Below are 14,233 nucleotides of genomic sequence, written 5' to 3'. Positions count from 1 at the left end.
ACGTTTTAAAGATTTCCTTTATTTATCAGAGAGAGAGAAAGAAAGAGAGAAAGCAGGGGCACGGGGAGAAGGAGAAGCAGACTGCCTACTGAGTAGGGAGCCCCGATGTGGGATTCCAGCCTAGGACCCTGACCATGACCTGAGCTGAACACGGATACTTAACCGACTGATCCACCTGGGTTCCCCAAAAGCCAACTTCTCGTATGACCCTTTAAGAGAAAGACAAATCTGGAGGCAAAATACCTTGTAAAATGACACCTCACATTCAAAAACCTGGACATCGTGGTGAAATGATTATAGCCACGACTTAATATAGATGTCGAGAGACCATTCATGCATTCCGAGTATGGGTCAGTCTGTTTCCTTTTCAATTCCCTCCCTCAATATTGAAGACCCCGCCATGGTTCCCACCCATCTCGTGTGGGACCTGCTGACTCCCCAGGGAGCTGCAAGTCTGGGGGAGGACCTCGATTTCACAGTGAGGTCGATTTATGAAATGTGAAAGGAGACCACTGCCAAGAAATGCTCGCTCACCCTCTCTCGGCGGCGGGGGAATCTCCCTTCCCTTCTCTGGGTGAAGCTGAAGACAGAATTCATACGTCAAGTCCAATCCTTCTCACACACACACACCCCCCTCCAGCCCACACCTCCCAGCAATTGAATTTGAAAAAAAACCTGGTTAAAACCACTTCCTATATTTGAGACTAGAGAGGGCCAGGCACAATTTCCTGACTGAACAAAGCAGCCTAATGAGAGCGACTCCAGACTGTCCTAGAGACTAGAGAGACCGCAGCGAGGGTGACGGTCCGGACCGACTGAGGTCCTTTCATCTCCCATCCTCCCGGCAGGGTGCGAGTCAGAGGCTGATAGGAAACTTGACCTTCTGCCAAGAAACACCTTCTCTCCTCTGCCCTCAAGAAGGCGGCTGATCCCACGTGCCAGGACGATGGAGCCAAGCTTGCTGATGTGGGGAATCTCTACCTTCATCACAGTATCTGGCCACATGACAGGTAAGAGGTCACGGGGTGCCTTCAGAATCTGGGTAAGGCTAATGGATGTTACCTCTTCCCAGCCACAGAATCAGGAGTGGGGAGTTGCTTACGTAGAAAATGCAAACAAAGGGGTTGAATCTTGGGGTCTACGCCTTGTCCATGACTCCCCCCCCAGGACCCCATGTTAGGCTTCCGTCATCCCCGATCTATAAACAGAGCTTGAAACTGGGGATCTCCTGCCACTCAGTCTTTGTTATCTCTGGGGTGAATGGAGTAGCATGATAACGGAATGTGAACGGGGCTACTAATGAGCAGGTTCCTCAAGAAATTTCCTCTTATTTTCCAATGGATTTGGTTTTTCATGGCACCAACCAGGTGTAAGATAACAAGAAAAATCTACTAGGAATCTCTCTAAAACCAAGGTAATGTCCTGAGATGTCAGTAATCTCAGTGCCCCGATATAGGAAATATCGGGGTAATTTTAAGTTTGGCTTCGAGGATGTATATGTTATTTTTAACTGCCTCAGGAAATAATATCGAGGATTTTCCTTACATGTGCAACATTATAGAAATTTTAGAAAGCATAAGTGTACTCACTTTAAGAACTCTACTTTTTCTTATGACTTTATGTGTACGTATGCATGTATCCATATGTGTATATATACACACACACATATGCAAATTTTGGATTTCATTCATCCTTTCAAATGGGTTTTGTCAAAGATTTTTTTTTTTTTTAACAAATCAGAAACCGCTAACTTCTACCTCAAACCACCTTCCCTAATTGAGTGTGAATTTTCTAATAACTTCTTCCCTTGCTTACCCAAAAGGACAGATAAGATATCAAAGTCTACAATTTCATAGCCTTAATTTCTAGATGAATAATAATGCTAACCAGCCATAGAAAGGTGTGTTAAGAAGTGAAGCGTGTGGCTGCACTTCTTTTTGCTTACTTTGTGAAGTAGCTAGGTTATGTGGAGCTGTGAGCTGACCCAGGGGTAGGAATTTCTTTATTGCGGAGTTGAAGAAGGCATGATTTCTGGAAGGTTTATGCGATGACTTCTGTTTCATTATGATCTTTGCAAAGTGAGAGGACAGTCCAAGCTAGAACAGAAAAGCCTTTACAGCATATCTGGGAAACACATTTCCAGTAAACCTGTGTTATTGCTAGCCACTGGTGACTTATCTGCAGATATGAATGGTCTTGGTGGCCATGGGGCAAGTGGGAGTATTATGAGAAATCGTCCATTCACTCAGGTCTCCAAAAGTCTATTCAGTACCTCTCAGTCTCCATCTCAACACCGTAGGAAATACAAAAATGAACGAGACATAGTCTCAATCCTTGAGAGACTTATAACCTAGCAAGGGAAGGAAAGGCATGGGGACCAGGGCAGTACTGTGGATTAGAATGTGACGGAATCTCTGTGAGCAGGACAAACAGAGAAGCTGCATGACAGTAGCGTGCAAAGAGAGCCCTGAGAGACCAGTAAAGTTGCCCAAGTGGACATTCCAGATAGAAAGGCCCTATGACCAAAGACACATCAGAAGATGAGGGAACAGCAGGAGGTTTGTTGTGGCCCCCAAGACTGGATGAGCATGTGGGGACATTGGGGATCGAGTATGAAAATATAGGATGGGGTCAAATGGACGATCCAATGACTGCTAGACAATAAAAATGACCATGACCATTTACAGAGCGCCTTCCTTGTGCTAGACATGTTAAGTCTCATTTTCATCCTCATAACCACTTCGCAGTGTGGATATCACAACCTCACTGGGTGAAGAACCCAAAACTCAGAAGTCACACAGACAGGGACAGAGTTGGCGTTCCAACCCGGGGCTCCCTGACTTACGATTTTCCCATTCATTGCAGACACGTCTGTGGAGATGACCCTTGCATAGAGTGGAGGGAGATCAGGTGCACAGAGACAAGTTGCGAGGCCCCTAAAATAGTCCTGTCAAGAGGCTAATGAAGACTTGGTGGCCAAAGAGTGAAATGGGTTGAGTTTCTTGGATTAACATAGTTTAGGAACCACCCCAGGATAAGAAAGAACCTCATCTCAGACCTTTTCCTCCAAGAGGAGGAACCCAGTCTTAAAATAAACAAGACTTTTTATTCCTCAGGGGGGAGAGGTCTCTAACGAAATCAAACAGACTGTCAACAGATGCAATTTCTAGCTGATTCATAAGGCAGATTTTCATTCTGAAAATTTCCAAAGCCGCCAGTTAAAATTGTGATGGGTTGCAGAGGATGTATTAGTCAACTTCAGTGTTTTTAGTCTCTGTATTACTGGGTCCTGGGATGTGGTTAAAAAGAGAATTCTCCTGATGTTACCAACATGGCACGTTAGCGAAGGCACCTTTCTCAGAATTGTGGAAATTCTGAAAGTTTATCTGTGCTTTCATCATCTTTCTTTCATTCTAGGAATTCTGTGATCAAATCTTCATCCCCTAAATTTAAAAAAAAAAAAAAAAAACCCAAAGTGCGGAAACCCATTAAGATGATATTTTTGTCTAATTATCCCTTCTTGTAAAGACTGCTGCCCACACTGGGATTTCCCCTCTTCAAGTTTGTCATTAAAACCCAAAATGCTTCACTCTCCACATCTAAGCATTCCATTTCTTCAGATCCCAAAGCATTGTTACCATGGTTGACTCTGCTCATGTTCAAGACACACTTTGGAGAGACAGGGCTTTGGTAAGCTTAGGGAATGTCTTACAGATCAGTTGCTACTTTCTTTTTTTTTTTTTTTTTAAGATTTTATTTTATTTATTGGACAGACAGAAATCACAAGTAGGCAGAGAGACAGGCAGAGAGAGAGGAGGAAGCAGGCTCCCCACCGAGCAGAAAGCCCGACGTGGGGCTCGATCCCAAGACCCTGGGATCATGACCTGAGCCGAAGGCAGAGGCTTTAACCCGCTGAGCCACCCAGGCGCACCCCAGTTGCTACTTTCTTAAAACAGCATGTCTTACATAGGCAGTGCTGTACGTCACCTGTACGTACGCTCCATTTTAGATTTGACCCAAGCAAGGCACGCAAAAAAGTGACTTCACCCATGGTCAGTTAGAGGGGCTAGTAAAGAACCCTTGTTGATTCCTAGAACTCCAACACTTGGACCCACTCATCTCAAAGAGAAGTATTCTTAAATTTCTTTGGCTAAGTCTTGAGGATTCTGGATACTTCTCTGTTAGGTCGGGTGGAAGTTGTTGCTGTAATAGCTAGAGTCACCCCTGAGTCAGGCTATTCCACAACATGGGAGCTGTTCAAGTGAACTTCTTTGCTTCCCTCCTTGCCCAGGGGTCAGGAGAAACTTAAAAACAAAAACAACTTTGAAACGTTCCTTTAGAAAGTGGGGTCTATCACCTCAGGTCAGTGGAGAGAAGAATTGGGAGAAAATCGAACCTTGAAAGTGAGCCAAGGCCCATCCTAACAAGCATTGTTGGAGGATAGAAGACCAGACATGTGAACAGCATGACTTTTGACAAACTGCCCCTCGCTCCCCGGGCCTCAGTTTCTCCCTATAAAATGAGAAGCACGAAAGAGAAGGTTTTGAGACTCTTGTTGTTCTGTCAAAAATTCTGAAAAGGAACTAAAATAAGCTCTGCTTAAAAGGCATTTTCAAGTGAGGGTATTTTCAGACGAAAAAGTTTCCAGACTGAAGAGACACACACAAGGTCTGGGCTAAAGAGACATTGAAGTGGCAGAGTAGCGAAGCCTGGCATGTCACAGCAGGTTATTTCCAACTCTTGAAAGCTACGCCACAGCGCTTAGCCATGACCCACTGCTTCCGTACATGCCGCAGTTGTAAGCGTCAAGACCAAAACACCACCGAGGGCTGGTGACGCATCCTGCTGCTTGTTTGCTTCCTCGGGGAGTCTTCGCCCTCAAACCATTTCCTTGTTCCTCACTGGAGCGGTCCTACACGAGTGGGAATCTGTTTCTCCTCTCTTTATCCTTGGCCATTTCCCGTGAGAAAAGGATAGGTCCTCATTCAATGGATGGCTTCAAAAGTTACAAGCCCTCTGCCCCTGGAAATGTTCCAGTAGAGCTGTCTGGCCACTTCTGGGGCCATCGAGGGGTGCAAGGAAGAGGGACAGGGTGGCCTTCTGGTGTCTTTCCAACCTTCCGTGCCAGTTCCCCTCTGCCTCCCTCCCAGATATCTTACCTCCCCTCCTTGAAAATGAAATTAAGGATATGTGATTTTCACATTTTGCAAAGCCAAGATCACAAACAAGTACAGGTTTTCGGCTCTAGGAGAGAAAGCACAATCCAGTCCACGGCCTGCGCCCTGCCCCAAACTCTGGACGGTGGTGAGAAACAGAAAAGCCATGGGCAAGGGGAAGTCTCTGAAAGGGTACAACTTGAACCATAGCTTTATTTGTGTTGGGCAAATTTCCAGTTGGCCAAACATTTGGAGTAAAAATTCCTCTGCTCCTTTCCTCTCCACAAAGGGCTCTCTTTCTCTGGAAGTGGCTGAGCAAAGCTCCAATCCGAGGTTATCACATAAGGTGGAGAGATTTGCCAAACCAGGCAGGAGGCTGAAGTGAGAGCCTCTGATCCCTTTGGATTTAGAATCTGTGACAGTTTCTTTTCAGGCTGACCATGTGTGCCACCCTGACATCAGTCCATGGCCTACCCAGGGGCCCTCAGAATCTCCTGGGAGACTCTAAACTTCCTGAGATCTTCGTCTCTTGTCCAGCTCTTCCTCGGGGCAGGTATCATGTGAGGAAAGCTTAAGGACAGTTAAGGACCTTCTTCTTCTCTTGGCTTCATAATAATTTCTTCAGGAATTTCCTCTTTGGTAGAGTCAGCCAATGCCCCAGGTAGCATCAAGGGAGGGAGAAAGCCCAGAGAAGCTCATTTGTCACTCCTCCATATAGAGCCTGAACATCTCAACAGGGAGAACATTGTGGTAGCAAGAATCCATCTGGCTTTTTTGGTTCTTAATCTTTTTTGAGGGGTGAGTCCTTGAGAAAACTTGATGAGCTCTGTCTCCTTCGAAAAATGTACGCACACACACAAAACCTGGAGTATAATTCTCTGGGTTGTAGCCTCCCTGTAAACCACGGTCACCTGGCAAGATCCTGAACTGATATTCACCATCTCTACACTGGTAGTCATAAACAGAGAGAGTGAGACACAGAGAGTTACCCTCCCTGGAAAGAAAGCTGTAGCTGGCTTGGCAAAGGCAACTTAAGAGGCATGGTTGTAGGCAGGGAGGACAGCAAGAGATGGGTGCCAACGACAAAACAAAAACACTAGGCAACCAGGGAAAACAGAGATCCGGGATTAGCATCCAGGTCTCTTAAATTCCAGTCCAATGTTCCTGCACATCTTTACATGGACTCTCGGTGGTACACAAGCAGCTGTCCACTGGTGGGTTAGGATCACCAAGATGAAAGAGTGTGTGGTCCTTGCCCTCAAGCTGCTTGTGGAGATGAAAGGTCTGCTGAGCAGTTCCTTCTAGAAGACGGCCAAAGGAGAGCCAAGAGTATCTGCTAATGAGTCAGTGCCCATCGCTGAACCCCACCAGGGTTTCAAATAAGTCACCCGTTTAGGGGCAAATGATAATGTAGTCATCTCTAGGTATTTTAGGTATTTTCCCCCCTAAGATTACTCAGATAGTTTTTGGCTATTTGACTTGTTCTACGGTTCCTCCCAGATTTGCATCCACTGGTAAGAGAACGCAAGTCTCACCAGGAAATGTATTTAAAGCAGAGGTTCCCAGTGTGTATCTGGAGTGCTTTAACAAAGGATATCCAAGCCCACCCAAGACCAGTTAAGACCAGTTAGGGTAGACTCTCTGGAGATGAGAACTGGACACAATAGTTTTTTCCTAAGTTCCTTAAATGATTTAAGACCCATTTAGGATTGAAATCCACAAAATGATGGTTCCCGTGGTTGTCTGATTCCATTATTTCATTTCTATTCACTAAGATTAGGGGACTTAATGCAGTACTTCCCAAAATTTAATATATTTACAAATCACCATGGAATATGGTCATGTAGATTCTGATTCAGGATCTCTGGGGTGAGGATTGAGATTCTGGTTTCAAACAGGCTCCCATATGAGGCCCATGCTGTTGGTGCAAAGACCCCATTTTGAGTAGCAAGGCTACCATGTAAGAGAAGAAATAAACATTGTATCTACCAGCGTAGAACTTGCAACTACAATGGGAAAACTGATTTGGGAAAGATACAAGATCAAATATTCCAGAGTAGTATGTGGCGAGGTCAACGCGTGCCATCGCGATCCAAAGGGTGTGGGTAATCTGCTTCTGGAGAGTCTGGAAAGTCTTCTCAGAGAACATGGCTCTAGGACATAATGACTCTGAAATTGTGCTTGTGACTCTCAGGACATGGGGTGGAGGACAGTATTTTCTAATGATTTTGCTAAGCTGTATACATGGATCAGGTTCTGTAATGGACACTGAGGAGTTGACGAGCGCAGGGAAGTAAAAGGCCCCTATTTCATGTATTAACCGAAGCTTCTGTGTACGTGCTGAGCAAAATGAGACTCAAGGTGCTGTTGGTTCTCTGATGAAAAACATACCTTTGCTCAGACAAAAAACACCTGAGTCCTCCCCTCACATTCGTCCTCTAGGCGTCTACACATGCCAGCGGTGTTTGGTTGATTTCCTTCGCATGATGAATCACTGGCCCCGCATCAGCAGGACCACATGACCCCCGATAATGGTCAGAAAGTCCGGGTCTCACTTCCCTACATCCATATTTTGCCCTGACCTGGCTGCAGCTAACCGCGTACCATGAGGCTAGATTCTAGAAGCTTCCCTCCCGACAACCCATCCCAGTGCCCTCACGCACGCAACCCTTGGGGCTTTTGATCAACAACTCAACTCGGTACCGGATATCCTGCAAACAGGATGATTTCAGGCAGGAGAAAACTCTTAAGGCACACAAGTGAGGGTGACGACCTCACCGGGAAGGGAGAGGGGAGGAGGCACATGCGGGTCAGAGCTCTGTGCCTCGAGGCAGGCCTGCCCCAGGGTGGAAGGCAGGAGGCTGAATGGTCAGATGTGCTTTTGGGGGTTGTTTTCTCTGCAAGTTCCCCACCGGCCTCTTGCCATATGCCGTGAGAAAGCAGGCTGGTGGCTGGAGACCAGGAGCTGTTGAGTGATTTTCCCACCAGTAGAAGCAAGAGCAGCAGGTTTCTAAGGAATAAAAAGGAAGCTCTGAAGAGGCAGCTGGTTCCTTTCCCCTGAAGATCAGGGAGAATCGCCCCAGTAAGCCCGGCGGCCTGGAGGGGGAGGCCGCAGGGTGAGGGGAGAAACGGGAGCAGGTGAGCGAAACGGTCAGCTGGGACCTGGGACCGGAGGGCCAAGAAAGGCAAGCCCGCCTGGAAGCCACGTCCCCATGCCTGCTGCCTCCTGCAGGCTGATTGGTTTCCGCCTAGTTCCCAGAACCTTTCAGCAGGAACCCTAACAGGAGCGGAGAGCCATGGCCGGCACACACTCCTTCAGGGACTATGGGAATGCGGGGCGTCCATTCGGGTAGCGCTCACAGTCAGGAAGGCCTCCTTGTCACCTCCATTTTACAGCGGGCACACTGAGGCTCGCAGAGGCTAAGTACGCTGCGCAGCGTAGGGCAACCAGGCAGAGCTGGGGTGGGAGACTGCATTCTTCACTCTTCTAAACTGCTGCTAAGGGCATAAATCCATGGGCCGCATGGAGAAAGACGTTGATTCTCACTCTGTGAACAGTCAAAGGAAGTGTCTCCGAGCTATGGCTCACCGCTCCTGCAGTGCTGTCCCCGGTTCGTGTTCCCATAACGCAAACCCTCGGGCCACATGCCCGCCCTTGCCTCTAGTCAAGGGACCAAACTGACCTCTCCAGTCCCCTCACTTCCTTGGGGTCTTAAACTCTGACTCCTGTTGCTCCTCTCCCATGTTCTTTCCACCACCACCGCCCCCCCCCCGCACCCCCAAGAGCAGCTCGACTCGGTTTTGACTCGGCTTCAAAGAAAGCGCTTCGGTGGAGCCCAGTCTGCCCCAGCCGCCCACAAAACAGAGGAAATTCTGAGCACCTTCAGGCATGAGTCAACCCCGCCAGGTTCAGGAATCTCTGCCCACAGCATCACCCACTCTTTTCTGTTTGGGCCTGAAATAGACACTTTCTTTAGAAGCTTTGCTGCTTTTGGTACTCTCAGCAGTAAAAAAAAAAAAAAAAAAAAAAACAAAGGTGAGGATCAAGTATATGTCCCCGTGTCCCCGAGGCGTGATGGTGGGAGTTTTCTCTGCTGTGGAGTTTCTCAGAGTTTAGCAAACATTGCCACTAAGGGACAGGGGACAGACAGGTGGAAGAGAGAAGCGGTAGGGTGGCTGAGGACAGTCTCGTCTGTGGCAGGCAGGACTCCTGGTTACGAGTTCATTCCTTTGTATATCGATCGGCGAGTTGTTAGTTGAGCAATTACTAGGTGTCAGATACAGGGTCAGAGATGAATGTGGTCGCCCGGTCCTGGGCTGTCGGGAACTCCTCACCGAGGAGGAGAGAAATATCTTGCAGAGATAATGACCACACACGGTAAGGGCTAAGATCTAAGTGTGAAGGAAGAGCGAAGGGAACACAGAGACGTTCCTTCGTCTTGCGAGCCCGGTCCTGAGCTGCCTCGCATTTACCCCAACATCTGGGACAGAAGGGAGCACTGGGAGCATTGTGTTGTCATTATTAATTGCTAAAGTTATTAAAATCAAACACCACGGACGCCGAATGACAGTAATATCCGAATCATACAGCAGAGGGTTTGCCGAAGCTCTCTCTCTTGCTCAAGAAACTCCGTGATGGAGAAAATGGACACACTTCGGGAGGGAGCACGGACATTCCTTGGAGAACAGCCTGAGGCTCCCACGGACCCCAAATGTTTGCAAAGCCACATGGAGAGACCGCACCACCGATCCCCACACCCCGACTGTGTGCGAACAGGTCCCCAGCCCTGGAAGCAGGGGCCTCTCCAAGGAAGAAGGGAAGGGCCCCTCATCACTACTTAAAAGCAAAGCAACTGTGTTGGTTTTTTTCTTTCCCTTTTTCTTTTTCTTTTCTTTTTTTTTTTTCATTTCAAAATGAAAGGAGCCCCGTGGAGCCCACTGGCCCATCTCCTTCAGAGAAAGGTGGGTCTGTGTCGATACCACGTACGGGGCACAGGAATTACTGCCCACGGTGTGCGTGGGGGCCCGGAACCGAAGTGACGTCAGCTTCTTCCCGTCTGGGAGCCCGGTGAGTTTCCCGGGAGTTTTGGGGGCGCTGACTTTGCAGGAGGCCACGTACCTGACAGGTGTCCTGGCCACCACGGCTTCCCCGCCGAAGAGGCCCGGCCAGGCCCTGAACCCAGCTGAGCAGCCCTGTGGTGTCTTGCTTCCGGCCCCTGCGGTAGCGACACCTCTCTTCAGAGCCTGATTTAGAATAAAAGGACCTTTGTAAAGAGAAAACCTCCTCATTTTAAGTGGAAAGCAAAACAAACAACTGTTAGAAAGAAAGAAAGAAAGAAAAAGGAAAACGAAAAAAAGCAAAAAAAAAAAAAAAAACACAAAACCAAAAAACCCTTTGTCAAATGAAAGGCAGCTTCCTCAGACATCCTGCTGACACCCTGGGGAGCACGGAGACCACAAAGGGTAAGCGTGTCAGCTCGCCTTGCTCGTTGTGCTGGAGAGTTCACTTCGGGGCTTTCACTGATTGTCACCGCCTTTCACGCGGCAGCCGGGCAGGTGTCACTTTCCCACTCCCGGGGTCTCTGGCCTGAGCCGGCGATGGCTGCGTGTGACCGGGCTGGGTCGGGCCGCAGACTCTGCATCCGCCGTCCTGGGCACCCTCCCAGCAGCCCTGCCAGACAGGCGCGGGGATTACTCCCATTCCACAGATGAGGACCCAGACGTGTTGAGGCAGAAACTCGTGTGACCGAGCTGGGCCCTCTGCTCCCTCCCCGGGCAAAGGAAGCAAGCTGACGACAGGCGACACTGCGTTCCATGTGCGTCTTGGGCAAGCCTTCAGGTCTCGTTTTAAGGCCTCTTCCGTCCATCCCCAGATTAAGGCCCCGAAAGTAAGGTTCACGATGATGCCTTGACCCTGACCAAATAGCCCGAATCCTTCCCAGCTGCCTCAGGGACGCGGCCCATTTCCTCTGCCTGGCGTCCAAGATCCTTTCCACCTGGGACCACCTGTCCGTCTGTCCATCTCCACGTCCTCTGCTCACGGGACACCGCAGCCTCGTGCATCCGGTCAGCAGTTCTGTCCTGCAAACACCACTTCCTCGCCTGTGGTTTCCCAGCTCGGCCCCTACGGGCACCTCCCCTCTTACTGGAATAATCTTCCACGGCTCATTCGCCGGCTTGGCATTCTTCCTGACTGCAAAGCATCTTGGGAGAGTAGACGAGGCTCAAGGCTTCGGGAGTCTACCGGCTTGAATTCAAAGACTCGCTTGGACTTGTGTGACTCTATCTCCCTTCACAAGCATGGGTGGGTGCCGTTCTCTGCAGGCACGAGCAAGGGGTGGGCATCTGACACACCGGGCAAAGAAACAGCAGGGTGTCTGGGAGTACAGAGGAATGCCACAAAACCAGACAGTAGGGTACAGAAAGCTTCCAAGAGAAAACCAGGGAGGGAGCCTGCAGCAGAAGCAGGAGTCAGGAAGATGGGAACTGAGCTGTAAGCCCAGCACGAGCGAAGCCAAAGACCAAGGCCTCAGTGAGCTCTGAGAGCTGCGTGGACTTCCAGCCGACTGGAGAGTGTGGGCAGGCAGGGGCGGGGGAGATTTCTGAGGCTGGGCATGGGCTATGACACAGAGCCTTGCCAAGTACAAGGCTTTGGACCGCATCCCGCAAGGAACAGGATACTACAGGATGGTCTTAGGCAAGGCAAAGACACGATCTGGGCCTTCGACGGTCTGGGTAGGAGTTGATGGCAGGTTGGTCCTTTAAAACTCCATGGGCCTCAGTTGCTGTGGGTATAAAATGGAAATAGCATGGGCACCTGGCTAACTCGGTCACGGAGTGAGCGACTCTTGATCTTGGGGCTGTAAGTTCAAGCCCCACGTTGGGTGTAGAGATTCCTTTAAAAACTAAAATCCTGAATAAAATGAAATGGGAAAATCACACCCCCGTCCTGGGTGGGTCTACGGCTTGCAAGACAGCCTGCCTATAAAATAGCCAGGATATAGTAGGTGCTCAGTAAACATGACTTGCCGGACTTCGAAGCCGCACAGGCCCCATGGGGAGCTCACAGTCTTCTCCAACTCGACACACACAGAACTGTCCCCCTGGGCCTGCTCGTCCTCCTCGATCTCCTGTTTCAGCGAAAGACACCCCCATCCCCCTGCCTCATTGTAGCCCTCACCACCTCTCCGTGCACCCTCTCATCCCTCCCGCCAAGATGGCAGCCCTAGCCTTCCCGCTACACGGGTCAGATGCTGGACACGGGCAGCAGGAGGCCAGAGGCTCCGGGGGCCGCAGGAACAGGGTGCAGCCGAGACACGGAGGGAGGACATGCAGGGGGGGTCATGAGCTCCCAATCCCATCAGGCTGCCGGATCCAAACGCTAGCTTTGCCATCAGCCGGCTGTGCGACTCTGGGCAGGTCAGAGCCGTGTGCCTGACTCCAGTAGTCTGTAACATGGAGACGGTAACGAGTAACCTAATAATTAATTAATAAATGGTTTCATTTATAATTGTGTTAATTATACTATACTATATAATTATAATTATATTATTATAATTGTAACATATATTATATATAACCATATAATTATAACTATATAGTTATACTATACTCTTCATTATTTATTATATACTTATATATTTGGTTATATTTTAATTACAATAACATAAAATAATAGTGATGCTAATTATCAGTAATATTGGTAATAGCCTACTTCCATAGCCGGCTGGAGAGATGAGAGAAGACCACGGCTGTAAAGTGCCTTGGACAGCGTCCAGCATGCGGTAACTCTGAGACCACGTATGCACCGTCTATGTGACGAGCAGATCCATAGAGAGGGTCTTCAAGGCCCCTCTGAGCCCTGACATTCTTTTTTTTTTTTTTTAAATTTATTTATTTATTTGACAGACAGAGATCACAAGTAGGCAGAGGCAGGCAGAGAGAGAGGAGAAAGCAGGCTCCTTGCTGAGCAGAGAGCCCGATGTGGGGCTCGATCCCATGACCCTGGGATCATGACCCGAGCCGAAGGCAGAGGCTGACATTCTGCAGCTTACTAAATATTTGCCCTAGAGCAGAGTGAAAAGCAACAGCTCCTCAACGCTGTGCCCACTGAGCCGTCGGACCTCCCCACCGGGACAGCAAGCTCCCTAGCCGCCTCCTGTCTGTCTGTCTGGAGCAGGACTGAGGCATCGGTTCCAGGCAAGAAAGAAGGTCTATCCAGTTCATGCTTTGATTACCATGTCCTTGAGGAGTTCCACTTGTCGTTCTGTAGCACAAAGCAATTCCCAGGGAATCAGGGTAACAGACTTTAAGTTCCCATGTCCTTGAAAAATGCAGCCACCGCGGGGTTGAGTTCTGTAGGAAACCCGGCTCATGCCCGCGTGGACCACCGCCTGGGGCCACGCCCACTAACCTTGAGGTCTCCGTTGAAACGAGTAGCATCTGCTCCTTGAAAGGATCAAAAACTGTGGCTCTCTGTGTTAACGAGGAACTTAGGGAGGCTGCTGAGCCGACCCCTGACGGGGAGCTCTGAGGTCAGGGAAGGCTGTGTCTCCTCCAGGGCTGGTCGAGCCCATACACGAAACTCAACGGAAACCTCTCAGGGGAGTTCGCCTTCCCGAGGCCTGTTTCTCAAGTACAGGCGAGGGCTTTCGGTACCATTCAGCTGATAGCCTTAGCCTCCTCCCCGTGCGGCGTGCTCCACCCCGTCATCCCTCCTGCCCTGAAATGTCCTGTGCTGCTTCTGTCTGTGAGGTAGCGCTTGTCAACATGCGGATTTGGGGAAACTTCCCGGCCGCTGCTTGTTTATACTATACCGGACACAGGCAAGGCCCAGTGGGCGAGCAGATCGGGCCGTTGCCAAAGCACCAAGAACCCCAGGACCCGCAGAGGCACTTGCCCTTCAGTTAGGTTGTGAGCTCCGTGTCCAAGTGTGGCTCGTCCTTCTCTGGGAAATGCATCGCGCCCGTGCGGTCCATCCCCACCCTCTAACACACTGAACACGCTGGGCTCCCTCTGTGCCTAGATCAGGGGCCAGCACGGGGGGTTAGGTGAGGACTGGCCCCGGGGCTGCTGGC

General features: G+C 49.5%; 1 protein-coding gene across 4 annotated transcripts in view; it reads left to right on the top strand.

Annotated features, from left to right (window-relative positions):
- The first annotated feature begins 715 nt into the window (after positions 1-715).
- IL2RA (interleukin 2 receptor subunit alpha) overlaps positions 716-14,233 on the top strand; it is a 47,368-nt gene continuing 33,850 nt past the window's right edge. For all 4 annotated transcript variants that reach the window (XR_009356458.1, XM_059183741.1, XM_059183740.1 and 1 more), the window contains exon 1: positions 716-1,010. Coding sequence is in view for 3 of the 4 variants with exons in the window: in XM_059183741.1 (XP_059039724.1) it covers positions 947-1,010 (64 nt within the window). In the remaining variant the exon portion in view is untranslated. The remainder of the gene's footprint in view (positions 1,011-14,233) is intronic.

This window comes from Mustela lutreola, chromosome 8 (genome assembly GCF_030435805.1).
Source record: "Mustela lutreola isolate mMusLut2 chromosome 8, mMusLut2.pri, whole genome shotgun sequence".
Taxonomy (NCBI): Eukaryota; Metazoa; Chordata; class Mammalia; order Carnivora; family Mustelidae; genus Mustela; species Mustela lutreola.
The sequence above is the reverse complement of the archived record's forward strand: the minus strand, read 5'-3'. Positions and strand labels throughout refer to the sequence as shown.